Here is a 20,079-nt window from a genome sequence, read left to right on the forward strand (position 1 = left end):
TGCCCCTGAATTTGGGGTGCTCCAGGTTTTGGGGTGCTCCAGGTTTTGGGGTGTTCCTGGTTTTGGGTGCCCCTGAATTTGGGGTGCCCCAGGTTTTTGGGTTCCCCTGGTTTTGGGTTTCCCTTGGATTTGGGGTGCCCCAGGTTTTGGGGTGCTCCAGGTTTTGGGGTCCCCCTGGTTTTGGGTGCCCAAGGTTTTGGGGTGCCCCAGGTTTTGGGGAGCCCCTGGTTCCAGGTGCCCCTGAATTTGGGGTCCTCCAGGTTTTGGGGTGTCCCTGGTTTTGGGGTGTCCTGGGTTCAGGGTTCCCCTGGATTTAGGGTGCTCCAGGTTTTGGGGTGCTCCAGGTTTTCGGGTGTCCCTGGACTTAGGGTGCCCCTGAATTTGGGGTGTCCCTGGTTTTGGGGTGTCCTGGGTTCAGGGTTCCCCTGGATTTGGGGTGCTCCAGGTTTTGGGGTGCTCCAGGTTTTGGGTTTCCCCTGGATTTGGGGTGCCCAAGGTTTTGGGGTGCTCCTGGTTTTGGGTGCCCCTGGTTCAGGGTGGCCCTGAATTTGGGGTGCTCCAGGTTTTGGGGTGCTCCGGGTTTGGGGTTCCCCTGGTTTTGGGGAGCCCCTGGATGTGGGGTGCCCAAGGTTTTGGGGTGTTCCAGGTTTTGGGGTGTTCCTGGTTTTGGGTGCTCCTGGATTTGGGGTGCTCCAGGTTTTGGGGTGTTCCTGGTTTTGGGGTCCCCCTGGTTTTGGGTTCCCCTGGATTTGGGGTGCCCCAGGTTTTGGGGTTCCCCTGGTTTTGGGGAGCCCCTGGATTTGGGGTGCCCAAGGTTTTGGGGTGCTCCAGGTTTTGGGGTGTTCCTGGTTTTGGGGAGCCCCTGGTTCCAGGTGCCCCTGAATTTGGGGTGCCCCAGGTTTTGGGGAGCCCCTGGTTTTGGGTGCCCCTGGATGTGGGGTGCTCCAGGTTTTGGGGTGTCCTTGTTTCTGAACAGCCCTGGGTTTTGGGGTGTCCCTGTTCAGGGTCCACGAATTGGGGTGCTGCTGGTTTTGGGGTGCCCTTGTTTCTGAATGACCCTGGGTTTGGGGTGTCCCTGTTTCAGGGTGCCCTGGGTTAGGGTGCTGCTGGTTTTGGGGTGCCCCTTGCTTTTGGGGTGTCTGTTTCTGGGTGCCTCTGGTTTTGGGGTGTCCCTGTTTCAGGGCTCCTTTGGTTTGGGTGTTCTTGGTTTTGGGGTGCCCCTGGTTTTGGGGCACCTTAGGTTTTGGGGTGTCCCTGTTTGGGGGTGTCCTTGGTTTGGGGGTCCTGGGTGTTGGGGATGCCGGTGGGGGGGGTGTGTCCCCATTTTAGGGGTGCCCTTGATTTGGGGGTGCTGGGTGTGGGGGTCCCTGGTTTGGGGGTGGCCCTGGTTAGGGGGTGCCCAGTTTGGGGGTGTCAGGGTGCTGAGTTTGGGGGTGCCGAGTTTGGGGGTGCTGCAGTATTGGGGTGCCAGGTTTGGGGGTGTCAGGTTTGGGGGTGCCAGGTTTGGGGGTATTGGGGTGCCCAGTTTGGGGGTGCCCAGTTTGGGGGTGCCAGGTTTGGGGGTGTTGGGGTGCTGAGTTTGGGTGTGCCGGGTTTGGGGGTGCTGCGGTATTGGGGTGCCCGGTTTGGGGGTGCCCGGTTTGGGGGTGCCAGGTTTGGGGGTGTCAGGGTGCCCAGTTTGGGGGTGCCAGGTTTGGGGGTGCCCAGTTTGGGGGTGCTGTGCTCAGTTTGGGGGTGCCAGGTTTGGGGGTGTTGGGGTGCCCAGTTTGGGGGTGCCAGGTTTGGGGGTACCGAGTTTGGGGGTGCTGCAGTATTGGGGTGCCAGCTTTGGGGGTGTTGGGGGTGCCCAGTTTGGGGGTGCCAGCTTTGGGGGTGTTGGGGTGCTCAGTTTGGGGGTGCCCAGTTTGGGGGGTACCGAGTTTGGGGGTGCTGCAGTATTGGGGTGCCAGGTTTGGGGGTGTCAGGGTGCCCAGTTTGGGGGTATCAGGGTGCCCAGTTTGGGGGTGCCAGGTTTGGGGGTGCTGTGGTATTGGGGTGCCAGGTTTGGGGGTGCCCGGTTTGGGGGTGCTGCGGTATTGGGGTGCTCAGTTTGGGGGTGCCAGGTTTGGGGGTGTCAGGGTGCCCCATTTGGGGGTGCTGCCGTACTGGGGTGCCAGCTTTGGGGCTACTTTGGGGCTCCTCTCTGTGCATGGGGGGGGGGGGGGGGTTTGGGGTGCTCCAGGTTTTTGGGTCCCCCTGGTTTTGGGTGCCCCTGGATTTGGGGTGCTCCAGGTTTTGGGGAGCCCCTGGTTCTGGGTGCCCCTGAATTTGGGGTCCTCCAGGTTTTGGGGTGTCCCTGGTTTTGGGGTGTCCTGGGTTCAGGGTTCCCCTGGATTTAGGGTGCTCCAGGTTTTGGGGTGCTCCAGGTTTTCGGGTGTCCCTGGACTTAGGGTGCCCCTGAATTTGGGGTGCCCCAGGTTTTGGGGTGCCCCTGGTTCCGGGTGCCCCTGAATTTGGGGTGCTCCAGGTTTTGGGGTGCCCCTGGGTTTGGGTGCCAGCTTTGGGGCTACTTTGGGGCTCCTCTCTCTCTGTGCATGTGGGGGGGGGTCCCCCCATTTTAGGGGTGCCCTGACCCCCCCCCCTTTCCCCCCCCCCCCCCCCCCAGGCTGGGCAGCCGCCGTGCGCTTCCACCCGCGGGTGGGGGGCACCCTCGCCCGCTTCCGCCAGCGCCCCGACACCTTCAGCCTGGGGGTCTGCAACGGCTGCCAGCTGCTGGCCCTGCTGGGCTGGGTGGGGCCCCCCCAAGGTGGGTGCTGGGGGGGGGGCACCCATGGGTGGGGGGTGTGTGGGGTGGGGGGGCACCTATGGCGGGGGGGAGGCAGCCATGGGGCGGGGGGGGGTGGTGGTTGGGAGGGGTCCAATGGTGGGGGGGGGGTCAATGGGGGGACACCTATGGGTGGGGGGCACCCATAGGTGGGGGAGGCACCTATGGGGGGGGGGGAGCAGCCATGGTGGGGGGGGGGTGGTTGGGAGGGGTCCCATGGGGGGGGTCAATGGGGGTTGGGGGCTCCCTTGGGTGGGTGGGGGCTTGGGGGGGGGGGGTGTCCCGTGGGGGTGCACCCATGGGGGGGGGGGGGGTGTGGATCTTATGGGTGGGGGGGGTCCTTGGGCAATTTGGGGGGGGGGATCCCTGGGGTCCCTGGGGGGGGCTTTGAGGGGGTCCCCTGGGGGGTCCCGGGGGGGGGGGGTCTTTTGGGGGGGGGTCCCTGGGGGGTACCTGGGGAGTCTTGGGGGGGGTCCCATGGGGGGGGGTGGTGTCCCCTGGGGGGGGTCTTTTGGGGGGGGGTCCCTGGGGGGTACCTGGGGGTGTCTTTGGGGGGGTCCCTGGGGTGTCCCTGGGGGGGGTCTTTGGGGGTGTCCCCTGGGGGGGGGGGGGTCCCCTGGGTGGTCCCTGGGGGGGGTCCGTGTCTTTGGGGGGGGGGGGTGTCTTTTGGGGGTGTCCCCCCCCCTCCCCCCCGTGGGTGTCCCTGGGCGGGCGGTGACGTTGTGGGGTGCAGAGGAGGGGGCCCCCCCCGCGGTGGCGCTGAGCCCCAACCTCTCGGGGCGTTTCGAGTCGCGGTTCGTGGCCGTGAGGGTGGAGCCGGGGCCCTCCCTGATGCTGCGCGGGATGGAGGGCGCCTGCCTGGGCGTCTGGGTGGCCCACGGAGAAGGTGGGTGCTGGGGGGGGGGGCACTGGGAGGCACTGGGAGGCACTGGGGGGGACTGGGAGGGACTGGGAGGGAACTGGGGGCATGAGGAGTACGGGGGGCATGGGGATACTGGGAGAACTGGGGGGCACTGGGAGAACTGGGAGGCACTGGGGGGCACTGGGAGCACTGGGGGGCACGGGGAGGCACTGGGAGGGACTGGGGGGGGACTGGGAGGGACTGGGAGGGAACTGGGGGCATGAGTACGGGGGGCATGGGGATACTGGGAGAACTGGGAGCACTGGGAGGCACTGGGAGGGACTGGGAGGGACTGGGGGGGGACTGGGGGGGAACTGGGAGGGAACTGGGGGCATGAGGAGTATGGGGGGCATGGGGATACTGGGAGAACTGGGAGGGACTGGGAAGCACTGGGAGGGACTGGGGGGGAACTGGGAGGGACTGGGGAGGACTGGGGGGGAACTGGGGGCATGAGGAGTACGGGGGGCATGGGGATACTGGGAGAACTGGGAGCACTGGGGGGCACTGGGAGGCACTGGGAGGGACTGGGGGGGAACTGGGAGGGAACTGGGGGCATGAGGAGTATGGGGGGCATGGGGATACTGGGAGAACTGGGAGGGACTGGGAGGCACTGGGGGGCACTGGGGGCATGAGGAGTACAGGGGGCATGGGGATACTGGGGATACTGGGAGAACTGGGAGGCACTGGGAGGGACTGGGAGGGACTGGGGGGGAACTGGGGGCATGAGGAGTACGGGGGGCATGGGGATACTGGGAGAACTGGGGGGCACTGGGAGAACTGGGAGCACCGGGGGGGAACTGGGGGCATGAGGAGTATGGGGGGCACAGGGATACTGGGAGAACTGGGAGAAGTGGGAGGCACTGGGGGGTACTGGGAGCACTGGGGGAACTGGTGGAACTGGGAGCACTGGGCACACTGGGAGAACTGGGAGTACTGGGAGCACTGGGGGGGAACTGAGGGCATGAGGAGTACAGGGGGCACAGGGATACTGGGGATACTGGGGGGCACTGGGAGAACTGGGGGGAACTGGGAGGCACTGGGAGGCACTGGGAGGGACTGGGGGCATGAGGAGTACGGGGGGCATGGGGATACTGGGGATACTGGGAGAACTGGGGGGCACTGGGAGGGACTGGGAGGGACTGGGGGGGAACTGGGGGCATAAGGAGTACGGGGGGCACAGGGATACTGGGGATACTGGGGGGCACTGGGAGAACTGGGAGGCACTGGGAGGCACTGGGAGGGACTGGGGGCATGAGGAGTACGGGGGGCATGGGGATACTGGGGATACTGGGAGAACTGGGGGCACTGGGAGGCACGGGGGGGGCACTGGGAGCACTGGTATCACTGGGAGCACTGGGGGGGCGGTTACTGGGAGCACTGGGAGGCACTGGGAGCAGTGGGGAGCACTGGGAGGTTACTGGGAGCACTGGGGGGTTACTGGGAGCACTGGGGGGGCACTGGGAGCCACTGGGGGTTACTGGGAGCACTGGGAGCACTTGGGGGTTTACTGGGAGCACTGGGGGGTTACTGGGAGGCACTGGGAGGTTACTGGGAACACTGGGGAGGGGTTACTGGGAGGCACTGGGGAGCACTGGGAGCACCTTGGCTCCAAGAGGCACCTTCCGGGCGCCACGGGGCAAATCCCCGGAGCCCCTTTCGGGTGCCACCCATGGGTGCTCCCCTCCCCCCCCCCCCCCAGGCCGGTTCCAATTCCGAACTCCCGAGGGGTTGCAGAGGGCGTTGGGGGAGGGGCTGATCCCCCTTCGTTACGTCGACGATTCGGGGGTCCCCACGAGCGAGTACCCCCTGAACCCCAACGGGTCCGGGGGGGCGGCGGCTGCGCTCTGCTCGCCCTGCGGCCGTCACTTGGCCGTGATGCCCCACCCCGAGCGGGGGGTGCGAACTTGGCAATGGCCTTGGCGACCCCGGGTTTGGGACCGTGGGGAGATGGGGGGCACGGAAGCTCCTTGGCTTCGGATGTTCCGGAACGCTCGGGTGTGGTGTTCGAGTTGGCCCCACGGTCGGGTTTGAAGTAGAGGATTCGTGGTGGTTGACGCATGGATGGACCCATGGATGGACCCATAGATAGACCCATAGATGGACACATGGATGGACCCATAGATAGACCCATAGATAGACCCATAGATGGACCCATGGATGGACACACAGATGGACACATGGATGGACACACAGATGGACACATGGATGGACCCATAGATAGACCCATAGATAGACTCATAGATGGACCCATGGATGGACACACAGATGGACACATGGATGGACCCATAGATAGACCCATAGATAGACCCATAGATGGACCCATGGATGGACACATGGATGGACACATGGATGGACCCATAGATAGACCCATAGATAGACTCATAGATGGACCCATGGATGGACACACAGATGGACACATGGATGGACCCATAGATAGACCCATAGATAGACCCATAGATGGACCCATGGATGGACACATGGATGGACACATGGATGGACCCATAGATAGACCCATAGATAGACTCATGGATGGACCCATGGATGGACACATGGATGGACACATGGATGGACCCATGGATAGACCCATAGATAGACCCATGGATGGACCCATAGATGGACCCATAGATGGAACCATAGATGGAACCATAGATGGACCCATAGATAGACCCACGGATGGACCCATAGATGGACACACAGATGGACACATGGATGGACCCATAGATGGACCTATAGATGGACCCATGGATGGACCCATGGATGGACCCATAGATGGACACACGGATGGACACATGGATGGACCCACAGACGGACCCACGGATACACGGATAGACCCACACAAAAGGACCCATGGATGGACCCATAGATGGACCCACAGACGGACCCACAGACGGACACACAGATGGACGCATGGACAGACCCATGGACGGACCCATGGATGGACCTGAAACATGGGCAGCCCCACGGCTGCCCCGACCCACGGACGGACCCATGGACAGACCCATGGACAGACCCATGGATGGACCCACGGATGGACCCACGGATGGACCTGACCAACGGGCAGCCCCACAGCTGCCCCATGGTGAGCCCTGACCCACGGACAGACCAACGGATGGACCCACGGACAGACCCGCCCCACACATGGACCCACAGCCAGTCCTGCCCCATGGCCAGCCCCACAGCCACCCCACGGCTGCCCCACAGAGAGCCCTGACCCCACCCCCTCCCCCCTCAGCAGTGACCAATGGGAGCTGAACCCCATCTCCTCATCCACCAATAGGAAGCCCGGGCCACAGAGGGGGCGGGGCTTGAATAAAATGTTCTGGATACGGTCACGTGGGGGGGAGGAGTCATTGGGGGGGATGGGGGATGGGGGGGGATGGGGGTCCGGATGGTTTGGGGGGGATGGGGGATGGGGGGGGGGGGGATGGGAATGGGGGGGGGATGGGGGGAATGGGGGGTCCGGACGGTTTGGGGGGATGGGGGGGGGATGGGAATGGGGGGGGAATGGGGGGATGGGGGGTCCGGACGGTTTGGGGGGATGGGGGGGGATGGGAATGGGGGGTCCGGATGGTTTGGGGGAGATGGGGGGATGGGCGGGATGGGAATGGGGGGGGATGGGGGGTCCGGATGGTTTGGGGGGATGGGGGGGGGATGGGAATGGGGGGGGATGGGGGGTCCGGATGGTTTGGGGGAGATGGGGGATGGGGGGGGGGATGGGAATGGGAATGGGGGGGAATGGGGGATGGGGGGGATGGGAATGGGGGGGGGATGGGGGGCTGGACGCCTTGGGGGGATGGGGGGGTATAAGGAGGAATGGGGGGGATGGGGGGGGATGGGGGTCCGGATGGTTTGGGGGGATGGGGGGGGGGATGGGGGGGCTCCCCCGGGGCATTTGGGATTCGGGACCCTCCCCCCCTCCCTCCCCCCTCAGCAGACCCCAGGAGGGGCGTCGGGCACGTGCGGGCACGGGGACCTCCCCCCCTCCCCCTTCTTCCCCCCCACCTCCGGCCATTTGTCCCCTCCCCTCCCCCCCCCCAGCCCCAAATCCCCGTGAAATGAGCCCAAAAGGTGCCCGGGTGGGGGGAGGGGTGTCAGCCCCTCAGGCGTGGGAGAACCCCGCGCGCCGCGTTCCCAGGCCCCCTCCCCCCGCCCCGCCCCTCCCCCCCCCCCCTTTCCCACGGGACAAGGAGCTCGGGCCGCCCCTCCCCCACGGCGGGTGCCGGACACGTGCGGGATCAAAGGGCCGAGAGGCCTCGTGCCGGCACCCCTCCCCCCCCCGCCACCTCCCTCCGGCAGCGGAACCGGCGCTCCCAGTAACCCCCAGTGCTCCCAGTAACCCCCAGTGCCCCCCCAGTGCTCCCAGTAACCCCCAGTGCTCCCAGTCACCCCCCCAGTGCTCCCAGTAACCCCCAGTGCTCCCAGTAATGCCGCAGTGCTCCCAGTGTCCCCCCAGTGCCCCCAGTAACCCCCAGTGCCCCCCCAGTACTCCCAGTAAACCCTCCAGTGTTCCCAGTGCCCCCCCAGTACTCCCAGTAAACCCCAGTGCCCCCCAGTGCTCCCAGTAAACCCCCCAGTGTTCCCAGTGCCCCCCCAGTACTCCCAGTAACCCCCAGTGCCCCCCCAGTGCTCCCAGTAAGCCCCCCCAGTGCTCCCAGTGCCCCCCCAGTACTCCCAGTAACCCCCAGTGCCCCCCAGTGCTCCCAGCGCCCCCCCCAGTGCTCCTAGTGCCCCCAGTGCTCCCAGTAACCCCCCAGTGACCCCCAAGTGCTCCCCCCAGTATCTCCCAGTTCTCCCAGTAGCCTCCCAAGTGCTCCCAGTACCCCCCAGTGCTCTCCCAGTGCTCCCAGTGCCCCCCCTCCCCTCCCCCCTCCACTGCTCCCAGTGCCCCCCCTCCCCCCCCAGTATCCCCAGTGCTCCCAGTGCCCCCCCACTATCCCCAGTGCTCCCAGTGCTCCCAGTGCCCCCCCTTCCACTGCTCCCAGTGCCCCCCCACTATCCCCAGTGTCCCCAGTGCTCCCAGTACCCCCCAGTGCCCTCCCAGTGCTCCCAGTGCCCCCCTCCCCCCCAGTATCCCCAGTGCTCCCAGTGCCCCCCCTCTCCTCCCCCCCCCCACTGCTCCCAGTGCCCCCCCCACTATCCCCAGTGTTCCCAGTGCTCCCAGTGCCCCCCCCGCATTGGTCCCACTGCCCCCCCCAGTATCCCCAGTGCTCCCAGTGCCCCTCCCCCCCCGCCCCACTGCTCCCACTGCCCCCCCTCCCCCCCAGTATCCCCAGTGCTCCCAGTACTCCCAGTGCCCCCCTCCCCTCCCCCTCCACTGCTCCCAGTGCCCCCCCTCCCCCCCACTATCCCCAGTGTTCCCAGTGCGCCCCCCCCATTGCTCCCACTGCCCCCCCCTCCCCCCCCAGTATCCCCAGTGCTCCCAGTGCCCCTCCCCCCCCCTCCCCTCCCCCCTCCCCGGGGCGGGGCCACCCGGTCCCATAAAGGGTCCGACCGGGACCACCCGGGCCAGACCCGCGCGGCCCCGGCCCCGGCCCGGCACCATGAGCAGCGCCGCGGAGCCCCACAGCGACAGGAAGGTAACGGCTGCCTGGCCCGGTTCGGACCCCTTCGGCCCGGTTTGGGTTTGGCCCGGTTTAGGCTTGGCCTGGCTTGGCCCAATTTGGCGCGGTTCAGCCTGCCTAGGGCTTGTCCTGGTTCAGACCCCCTTTGGCCCGGTTCGGCCTGGTTGGGACTTTAACTGGTTCAGACCCATTTGGCCCAGTTCAGCCTGGTTGGGACTTAAACTGGTTCAGCCCTTTTAGGGCTTGATCTGAATCAGCCCAGTTTGGCCCGGTTCAGCCCGGTTTGGACTTTAACTGGTTTGGACCCATTTGGCCCAGTTCAGCCCTTTTAGGGCTTGGTCCGATTCAGCCCAGTTTGGCCCGGTAGATCCCAGTTAGGGTTTGGCCCAGTTCAGCCCTTTTAGGGCTTGACCTGAATCAGCCCAGTTTGGCCTGGTTCAGCCCGGTTTGGACTTTAACTGGTTCAGACCCATTTGGCCCGGTTCAACCTGGTTTGGGTTTGGCCCAGTTTAGCCCAGTTTGAGCTTGGACCTGTTCAGTCCACTTTGGCCCAGTTCAGCCTGGTTTAGACTTTAACTGGTTTGGACCTATTTGGCCTGGTTCTGCCTGGTTTTGGCTTAGCCTGGTTGAGCCCAGTTTGGACTTTAACTGGTTCGGACTCATTTGTCCTGGCGTGGGCTTCGCCCGGTTTGGCCCCATTTGGCCCAGTTCAGCCGTTTGACCTGGCTCAGCCCAGTTAGGGTTTGGCCCAGCTCAGCCTGGTTTGGGACTTGATCCTGTTTGTCTCCATTTTGCTTGGCCTTGTTAAGCCCAGTTTGGACCAGTTTGGGTTTGGTCCAGTATGGCCCAATTAGTATTTGGCCTGGTTCAGCCCTGATTGATCTGGGTCCAATTTGGCCCCATTTGGGCCAGCTTGGCCCAGTTCAGGTTTGGCCCGGTTAAGCTCGGTTCCAACCAGTTAGGGTTTAGCCAATTTTGGTTTCACCTGGGCTTGGCCCAGTTCAGGCCAGTTCCCAGTAAGGACTTGGACCAGTTCGGCCCAGTTCTACCCAGTTAGTGCTTCGCTGTTCAGCCCAGGTTGGGCTTGGCCCAGTTTGGCACGCCTTGATCCAGTTAGGACTTGGCGCTATTTGACGCTGTTTGGCCTTAGCCCAGTTTGACCCGGTTCAGCCCAGTTAGGACCTGACCCAGTTCTACTCTGGGCTTGTCCTGGTTTGACCTAGTTAAGACTTGGCCTGGTTCAGCCTGACTCAGCCCACTTTGGCCTTGTTTAGGCTTGGCCCCATCCCGCTCAGTCTGGCCCTCTTAGGACTCGGCCCCGTTTGGCCCAGTTAGGACTTGACCCAGTTCAGCTCATATTGGCCTGGTTTGACCCAGTTTGGCCCAGTTTGGTCTGGTTCAGCTCAGATTGGCCCAGTTTGGCTCATATTGGCCTGGATCAGCCCAGTTTGGCCCAGTTTGGTCTGGTTCAGCCTGGTTTGACCCAGTTTGGCCCAGTTTGGTCTGGTTCAGCTCAGATTGGCCCAGGTTGGCTCATATTGGCCTGGATCAGCCCAGTTTGGCCCAGTTTGGTCTGGTTCAGCCTGGTTTGACCCAGTTTGGCCCAGTTTGGTCTGGTTCAGCTCAGATTGGCCCAGTTCAGCTCATATTGGCCTGGTTTGACCCAGTTTGGCCCAGTTTGGTCTGGTTCAACCTGATCTGGCCCAGTTCAGCCTTGGCTCAGCCTCAGACCCAGTCCAGCCTTGTCCCAGTCCAGCCCTGCTCAGCCCAGTCCGGTTCAGCTTGGCCCAGTTCATCCAAACCCAGTTAAACCCAGCCTAAGTTTGTCCCGACTCAACCCGGTTTGGCCCGGGTTGGCTCAGATCAGCCCAGTTCACCCCAGTTTGGCTCTGCTTGCCCAAACTGGGCTCTGTCTGTTTTGGCCCAGTTCAGCTGGACCTGGTTCTAGCCTAAGTTTGATCTGGTCCTGTTGACCCAGGCCTAGTCCAGTATGGCCCAGTTCAGCCCAGTCTAATTTGGTTTGGGCCAGTTCAGTTCAAGCCCATCCGGCTTGGTTGGACCTGGCCTGGTTCAGCCCCACCCTGACCTGGTTCGGGCCAGTTTGTCCCCAGCCCAGTTTGTCCCCGGCCCAGTTAAGCCCCGGCCCAGTTAAGCCCCTGCCCAGTTTGATCCCAGCCCAGTTTGGTCTGGTTTGGCCCCAACCTGACCAGTTTGGCCTGGTTGTCCCCAGACTGGTTTGGCCCAGTTTAACCCCAACTAAACCCAGTTTAGTCCCATCACGTCCTGGCCCAGTTTGGTCCCAGTCTGGGCCTTAACCCAACCCAGTTTAGTCCCAGCCTAACCCATCCCCTCCCAGTTTGAGCCCAACCCATCCCATCCTGGCCCAGTTTAACCCCAACTAAACCCAGTTTAGTCCCATCATGTCCTGGCCCAGTTTGGTTCAGCCTTGGCCCAGTTTAGTCCCAGTCTGGGCCCTAACCCAACCCCGTTTAGTCCCAGCCTAACCCATCCCCTCCCAGTTTGAGCCCAACCCAACATGACCCAGCCTTACGGTTTAGTCCCAGTCTAACCCACCCCTGTCCCACTTTAGCCCCAGTCTAACCCACCCCGGTCCCAGTTTAACCCCAGCCTTACGGTTTAGTCCCAGTCTAACCCACCCCCGTCCCAGTTTAGCCCCAGCCTTACGGTTTAGTCCCAGTCTAACCCACCCCAGTCCCACTTTAGCCCCAGTCTAACCCACCCCCGTCCCAGTTTAACCCCAGCCTTACGGTTTAGTCCCAGTCTAACCCACCCCCGTCCCAGTTTGGCCCCAGCCTTACGGTTTAGCCCCAGTCTAACCCACCCCAGTCCCACTTTAGTCCCAGTCTAACCCACCCCGGTCCCAGTTTAGCCCCAGCCTTACGGTTTAGTCCCAGTCTAACCCACCCCGGTCCCAGTTTAGCCCCAGCCTTACGGTTTAGTCCCAGTCTAACCCACCCCAGCCTTACGGTTTAGTCCCAGTCTAACCCACCCCCGTCCCAGTTTGGCCCCAGCCTTACGGTTTACTCCCAGTCTAACCCACCCCCATCCCGGTTTAGTCCCAGTCTAACCCACCCCCGTCCCACTTTAGCCCCAGCCTTACGGTTTAGTCCCAGTCTAACCCACCCCGGTCCCAGTTTAGCCCCAGCCTTATGGTTTAGTCCCAGTCTAACCCACCCCCATCCTGGTTTAGTCCCAGTCTAACCCACCCCGGTCCCAGTTTAGCCCCAGCCTTACGGTTTAGTCCCAGTCTAACCCACCCCGGTCCCAGTTTAGCCCCAGCCTTATGGTTTAGTCCCAGTCTAACCCACCCCCATCCTGGTTTAGTCCCAGTCTAACCCACCCCGGTCCCAGTTTAGCCCCAGCCTTACGGTTTAGTCCCAGTCTAACCCACCCCGGTCCCAGTTTAGCCCAGCCTTACGGTTTAGTCCCAGTCTAACCCACCCCGGTCCCAGTTTAGCCCCAGCCTTACGGTTTAGTCCCAGTCTAACCCACCCCGGTCCCAGTTTAGCCCCAGCCTTACGGTTTAGTCCCAGTCTAACCCACCCTGGTCCCAGTTTAGCCCCAGCCTTACGGTTTAGTCCCAGTCTAACCCACCCCCATCCCGGTTTAGTCCCAGTCTAACCCACCCCCGTCCCAGTTTGGCCCCAGCCTTACGGTTTAGTCCCAGTCTAACCCACCCCAGTCCCACTTTAGTCCCAGTCTAACCCACCCCTGTCCCAGTTTGGCCCCAGCCTTACGGTTTAGTCCCAGTCTAACACACCCCCGTCCTGGTTTAGTCCCAGTCTAACCCACCCCCGTCCCAGTTTGGCCCCAGCCTTACGGTTTAGTCCCAGTCTAACCCACCCCCATCCCAGTTTAGCCCCAGCCTTATGGTTTAGCCCCAGTCTAACCCACCCCCGTCCCAGTTTGGCCCCAGCCTTACGGTTTAGTCCCAGTCTAACCCACCCCCATCCCGGTTTAGTCCCAGTCTAACCCACCCCGGTCCCAATTTAGCCCCAGTCTAACCCACCCCATCCCAGTTTAGCCCCAGCCTTATGGTTTAGTCCCAGTCTAACCCACCCCGGTCCCAGTTTAGCCCCAGCCTTACGGTTTAGTCCCAGTCTAACCCACCCCGGTCCCAGTTTAGCCCCAGCCTTACGGTTTAGTCCCAGTCTAACCCACCCCCGTCCCAGTTTAGCCCCAGCCTTATGGTTTAGTCCCAGTCTAACCCACCCCCATCCCAGTTTAGCCCCAGCCTGATCTGGCGCTGGCCCAGTTAGGCCGGGGTTGGGCCTCACTTTCGCTCTGCCCCCCTCCCCCGCTCCCCTCCCCCGCCCCGGGCTGCTCCTGAAGCCGCTCATGGAGAAGCGTCGTCGCGACCGCATGAACCGCAGCCTCGATCGGCTCCGGCTGCTGCTGCTGGCAGCCACCTGTGACGAGGTGAGGCTCTATCGCGACTATCGCGGTTCTGTCGCGACTAGCGCGGCGCTATCGGGGCTCTATCGCGACTATTGCAGCTCTCTTGCAGCTCTGTTGAGGCGCTCCCGTGACTATCGGGGCTCTTCCTCTCTCTATCGCGACTGTCGCACCTCTATCGCGGTTCCGGCGCGACTGTTGCAGCTCTATTGCGGCTCTGTCGCAACTCTCAGCTCTATCACAGCTTTATTGTGGCACTGTCGTAACTATCGGGGCTCTTCCTCTCTATCACGACTATCGCGCTTCTATTGTGCCTCTAGCACGGTTCTGTCGCGACTGTTGCGGCACTATTGGGGCTCTATCGCGACTATTGCAGCTCTATTGTGGCTCTGTCACAACTCTCAGTCCTACCGCGGCTTTATTGTGGCACTCTCATGACTATCGTGGCCCTTCCTCTCTCGATTGTGACTATCACGACTCTGTCATGACTGTTTGGGCTCTGTAAGGGCTCTACCATGACTTTCAGCTCTGCCATGGCTCTGTTGTGATACTATCATGACTATCCCGGCTCTGTTGTGGCTTTATCTTGACTATTGCAGCTTTCTCACAGCTCTAGCAGGACTCCGTTGGTCCGTCAAGGCTCTTTTGTGGCACTATCATGATTATTGCAACTATCGTGACAGTTCTGGCTCTGTTGTGACTGGGCCCAGCCTTAGCTGGGCTCTATCATGACTATTAGGGTTCTATTGTTACTATCGCATCTACCGAGGCTCTGTCATGACTCTTTTGTGACCTGATTGCGATTATGGGGGCTCTGTCGCGGCTGTGTTGTGACTATGGGGGCTCTACCGTGACTCTGTCCCGATGCTCGGGGGTCTCTCGGGGCTCTCTCGCGATTATCCATTGCGATTATCACCTTGTTATCCTGCCTGTCGCCTGTCACTGCAGCTACGGCAGCCCACCACCACCAGGGGGCGCTGTCGGAGCACTGTCGGGACACTGGGGGCTCTGACAGGGCGCTATCGGGACATTATCGGGACGCTCTTGGCACACTTTTGGGGTCTCTATCGGGGGACGCTATCGGGACGCTATCAGGACACTACTGAGACGCTATTGGGGGTCTATTTTGGCGCTATCGCAGCTCTATCGTGACACTATTGTGACACTATTGGGAGACCCTCGGGGCGCTATCGGGTCACGCTATCAGGGCACTACTGGGATGCTGTTGGGGCTCTGTCATGAGACTTGGGGCTCTATCGGGACACTCTGGGGAGCTCTACTGGGGCACTATCGTGACACTACCGTGACGCTATCGCTATCGGACCAGTATCGGGATCCCCGTGGGCCTCGCTCACGGCTCTGGGGGCGCCGTCGGGGTGGTTCCGTCACGACACCGTGGCTGCCGCTGCCGCCGCCTCCCTGCCCCCCGCCGTCACGACTCATGTGACATGTGTGTGTCGTGTCCCCCCACCCCCGCTCCTCCCCCCGCTCCGTCTCTCTCCCCTCCCCCCCCCCTCCCCCTCCAACCCCGCCCCCAGCGTCTCCGAAACCCCAAGGTGGAGAAGGCCGAAATCCTGCAGAAAACGGTGCAGTTCCTGCGGGCACAGCCCCTCTCAGGTCCGTGCCTCAGTTTCCCCCCCCCCCCCCCCAACCTGGGACACCCCCCACACCCCCCCCCTCCGTCGCCGGAGGACGCCACGTTGCGGCTTCTCAGGCGGCCGCTCCGGGGAGGGGGGGGCGCGGGGGTCGCGCGGGAGTTTGAGGGGGTCACCGTGTTTCTCTCCGGCACAGAGCCCTCGCGGACAGAGGAGCTGTTCCTGCGGCGCTACCGCAGCGGTTACCGGGAGTGCTTGGCTCGCGCCGCTCGTTTCCTGCAGGCCGTTCCAGTGGAGCCTCCGTGTCCGGGTCTGGGTCCCGTACCCGTCTGTCCCCCACCGCTCATCGCCGGCCCCACCGACACCCCCGGGCCCTCCGGCCGCCATGGACTGCCTGCGCCGCGGGTGGGGCCCAGCTGCCCCAGTTACCACAGTTATGGGCCTGGTTACGACAACTTTGGGCCTACTCCGGGGCCTAGTCTGGGGCCTACTCACAGGCCTAACTGTGGCCTTGGTTACCGCCCCGGTGACGGCCCCGGTTGCCCCGGTGACGGCGCCGGTTGCCCCGGCGATGGCCCCTGTTGCCCTGATGATGGCCCTGGTTGCCCCGGCGACAGGTCCGGGTGTCCTGGTTACCACGGTTACGGGCCTGATCTGAGGCCTGGTCTCAGGCCTACTTTCGGGCCTACTTTCAGGCCTAGTTTGGGGCCCAGCCTGGGCCCCCAGCATGGCCCCAGTCGTGGCCCTGGTTGCGGCCCCAGCGGCCACGAGGACTCACAGCGGCGCTGCGCCAAGGAAGAGGCGCCGAGGGAGAGCGGGGGGCCGCTGGGGCCGCCCTGCCGCGTCTGGAGACCCTGGCCCTGAGCCATGAGGGGCGGCTGCGCGTCCCCCCCTGCTTACTCGCTGGGAGGATGGGAGGGACTTGGAGGATGGGGGGTGGGGGGGAACTGGTATACTGGGAGGAAGGCGGGCTTTTTAGCTGCTAAACTGGGAGGAAGGCCCTTTTTAAGTACTGGGAGGACAGGAGTAAACTGGAAGGCTGGGAGGAAGGCGGGTTTTTAACAAGTATACTGGGAGGACGGTGGTTTTTGCTGGTATACTGGGAGGAAGGTGGGTTTTTAACTGGTATACTGCAAGGATAGTGGTTAGTGAGTTGTATACTGGGAATTTTTATTTTTTTTTTAAACTGGTATACTGGGAAGACAGGCTCTTAACTGGTATACTGGGAGGAAGACTGCTTTTTTGTTGGTATACTGGGAGAATGTATTTTTTTTTTTTAACTTATGCTGGGAGGAAGGTCCCTTTTCACTGGTGTGCTGGGAGAACAAGAGTTTTTTTCACTGGTATATTGGGAGGACTGAGCTTTATTACTGGTATACTGGGAGTATGGGAGAGTTTTAACTGGTATATCAAAAGGAAGATGGTTTTCACTGGTATACTGGGAGGACAAAACTCTATTACTGGGGGAGGATGCGGGGCTTTTACTGGTACACTGGGAGGACAGCATTTTCTTTTTCACCAGTATACCAGAAATACGGGTTTTTAACTGGTAGACTGGAGGAACAGGTGGTTTTAACTGGTATACTGGGAAGAAGGGGACTTTTCCTTGGTATACTGGGAGGATGGCGGCTATTCACTGGTATACTGGGAGGATGGCAGTTTTTAACTGGTATACCGGCAGGATGGGGAGGTTTACTGGTATACTGGGAGGAAGGTGGTTTTTTTCATTGGTATACTGGGAGGATGAGGGACTTCCCCAGCTCTGGAGCTACCTCAGACCTGGTGTTAAATCCAGTTTTCCCAGAGTTGGTTGATTGCCCTCAAATTGAGGGTTTTCACCTCAAAACCCAGCCCCAGGTCCTGGAGTCCTGGGATGGGGGGGACGACATGACACGACCCTTCCTCCATCCTCCCTAGGTGGAGGATCTGAGTCCTGACCAGAAATCGGGAGGAATGGCTCTAGGTGGCATCGTATGGGGGGGGCTCGAGGCTCCCCGGGCTGGTTTTGGGGTGAAGAAGTGGTGGTTTTGGGGTCTGTTAACACTTTCTTCCCAGTACAGGTGGAGCCTTGGGGTCCCAGCCAGCCCCAGATCCCAAACTGGGGGGATGTCAAAAACGGGTGGGAAAAAGGGTGGGGGGGAAATATATTTTTTGTTATAATCTTTTTTTTTTTTTTTTTCTTTCCTGTACCCAATTTATGACCCCTTCCCCCTTTTTTCCTGTATATCTGGGGGGGAAAAAAAATGTAATTCAAATACAGAATGTGTTGCATCCTGATGTCTCCTGGCTTCTTCTGACATCGGTGGGGGGCTGCAAGACACTGGGGACACCTTCCCCCCCCCCCCAGGCATGGCCCTATGGCAAAGGGGACCCCATAGGGACTTGGGGGTTGGTCATGGGAGATTTTCTATAGGGTGTGTGGGGGTTGCTATGGGCCTGGGTTGTCTAGGGTCAGGTGACTGGGGGTGTCCCTATAGGGTGGAGTTATGTTGAGGACTTGTAGGACCTTATGGGGAAGCATGTCTAGGGTCCATATGGGGAGGGGGCCTACATGGAGGACCCCAAGGGTAGGGAGCCATGGCTGCCCTTTGAGTTCTGTCCCTCCTCACTCTTCTCCTCCTTCTCTCCATCTTCTGGAATGTGAGGGACATCAGTGTCTGGTTGGCTCCATCCCCAGGAGGTGAGGGACCCAGGTTGAAGGACACTAGTGTCTGTCATCGAAAGGTCATGGCAACTGGGGGAGGTTCCTGAAGATGGGAGAGAGCAAAAGTCGCTCCTGTCCTCAAGCAGGGCAAGAAGGAGGATCCAGGGAGCTACAGGATGTCAGTCTGACCTCCACCCCGGGAAGGTGATGGAGAAAATCCCCCTGGAAAGAATTTCCAAAGACATAGAATCATGGAATCATTTAGGTTGGAAAAGAGCTTTAAGATCATCAAGTCCAACCACTGAACCATGTCCCCAAGCACCACATCTACATGTCTTTTAAATACCTCCAGGGATGGTGACTCCACCACCTCCCCGGGCAGCCTGTTCCAATGCTTGACAACCCTTTTGGTGAAGAATTTTTTCCTCATCTCCAATCTAAACCTCCCCTGGAGCAACTTGAGGCCATTTCCTCTTGTCCTGTTGGTCGTCACTCTGGAGAAGAGACCGACTCCCACCTGGCTACACCCTCCTTTCAGGTAGTTGTAGAGAGCAATCAGGTCTCCCCTCAGCCTCCTCTTCTCCAGGCTAAACAACCCCAGGTCCCTCAGCTGCTCCTCATCAGACTTATTCTCCAGACCCTTCACCAGCTTCTTTGCCCTTCTCTGGACACGCTGCAGCACCTCAATGTCCTTCTTGGAGTGAGGGGCCCAAAACTGAACATAGTATTCGAGGTTGAGTACAGGGGGACGGTCACTGTCCTGGTCCTGCTGGCCACACCATTGCTGATACAAGCCAGGATGCTGTTGGCCTTCTCGGCCACCTGGACACGCTGCTGGCTCATGGTCAGCCACTGTTGACCAATACCTCCAGGTTCTTTTCCACCGAGCAGCTTTCCAGCCACTCTGCCCCAAGCCCATAGAGTTGCCTGGGGTTGGTGTGACCCAAGTGCAGGACCCGGCACTTGGCCTTGAATGACGAGAAGGTGGTGGGGAGCGGTCAGCGTGGATCGATGACGGGCAAATCGTTCTTAACCACCAAGCCAGACAACGAGGTGACTGGCTTGGTGGACAAGGGGAGAGAAGGGGGTGGGGTTTTCTGTGACTTCATTGGCTGAATTCTGGGACCCGGAGGGTCGGGATCAATGTCCGCCGATACGCCGGAGGGTCGTGCTGCCATCCAGAGGGACCTCAATAGGCTGGAGAAATGGGCTGATGGGACCCTCATGAAGTTCAATGAGGGGAAGTGAGAAGTCCTGCTCTTGGGGACGAACAACCCCAGGTACCCCAGTGAGGTCTGGGGACCGCCCAGCTGGAAAGCGGCTTCACTGAGAAGGAACCTTGGGGTTGTGGTGGACACCAAGTTGAACGTGAGCCAGCCATGCATCCTTGGGGCAAAGAAGACCAATGGTGTCCTGGGCTGCATTAGGCAAAGCCTTGCCAGAAGGTCGAGGGAGGTGATGCTTCTCCTCTGCTCGGCACTGGTGAGAGCACACCTGGAGTCTTATGTCCGGTTCTGGGCTGCCCAGTACAAGAGACGTGGGCATACTGGAGAGGCTAACAAAGGGCCATGAAGATGATGAAGGGACCAGAGCACTTCTCCTGTGAGGAGAGGCTGAGAGAGCTGGGACTGTTCAGCCTGGAGAAGACTCGGGGGGGGGGATGTCATCAAGGTGCATAAACACCTGGTGGGAGGGGATGAAGAAGACGGAGCCAGGCTCTTCTCAGTGGTGTCCAGAACAGGAGGCAGTGGCCACAAATTAAAGCCCGTTAAATTCCCAATTTCTAAGTTTTGCAGAGTCCCACAGGCACCCCTCAAATATCCCAGATCCTTACGCTCCTCTTGGTTCCTCCTCCTCGTCGGGTGCAAGGTTCAGGTTGGCTTTCTCCAATGCTCTTCCTGGAAAATTTCCCTTTGACCACCCCCTAATCACTGGAGACCTTTGGTCTCTGTCATCGAGGCTCTTATCACCGGGCCATCAAATCTGCGTCCCTGGGTGGCTTCCGTTATTGCTTCCCTTTTTACTTATTACCCCTTTGGTGGACCAGAAAGGTCCTTGATGAGGTAACATTAATGCAGCAGATGCCAATACCAACCCCTGTCCCAAAGCCCTACCAAGGCTCCTACCCCTCATCCTTACCCCATCCTCTAACCCCAAAA

The 20,079-nt window shown here is 61.1% G+C and overlaps 2 protein-coding genes across 2 annotated transcripts in view; both read left to right on the forward strand.

Annotated features, from left to right (window-relative positions):
- The window catches only part of LOC129197906 (phosphoribosylformylglycinamidine synthase-like), a 30,816-nt gene extending 23,780 nt beyond the window's left edge, over nt 1-7,036 (forward strand). Inside the window, 3 exon segments of the mRNA XM_054806715.1 lie at nt 2,645-2,785; nt 3,537-3,689; nt 5,404-7,036. Coding sequence (XP_054662690.1) covers nt 2,645-2,785; nt 3,537-3,689; nt 5,404-5,735 — 626 coding nt within the window. The 3' untranslated portion in view covers nt 5,736-7,036.
- A 6,583-nt stretch (nt 7,037-13,619) lies between these two features.
- Nucleotides 13,620-16,168, forward strand: LOC129197937 (transcription factor HES-7-like). The gene is made up of 3 exons (XM_054806773.1): nt 13,620-13,705; nt 15,220-15,298; nt 15,473-16,168. The coding sequence occupies exons 1-3, from the start codon at nt 13,625-13,627 to the stop codon at nt 16,138-16,140; spliced, it is 828 nt and encodes a 275-aa protein (XP_054662748.1). The 5' UTR covers nt 13,620-13,624; the 3' UTR covers nt 16,141-16,168.
- The last annotated feature ends 3,911 nt before the right edge of the window (nt 16,169-20,079 follow it).

This window comes from Grus americana, chromosome 30 (assembly GCF_028858705.1).
Source record: "Grus americana isolate bGruAme1 chromosome 30, bGruAme1.mat, whole genome shotgun sequence".
In the NCBI taxonomy this organism is placed as follows: Eukaryota; Metazoa; Chordata; class Aves; order Gruiformes; family Gruidae; genus Grus; species Grus americana.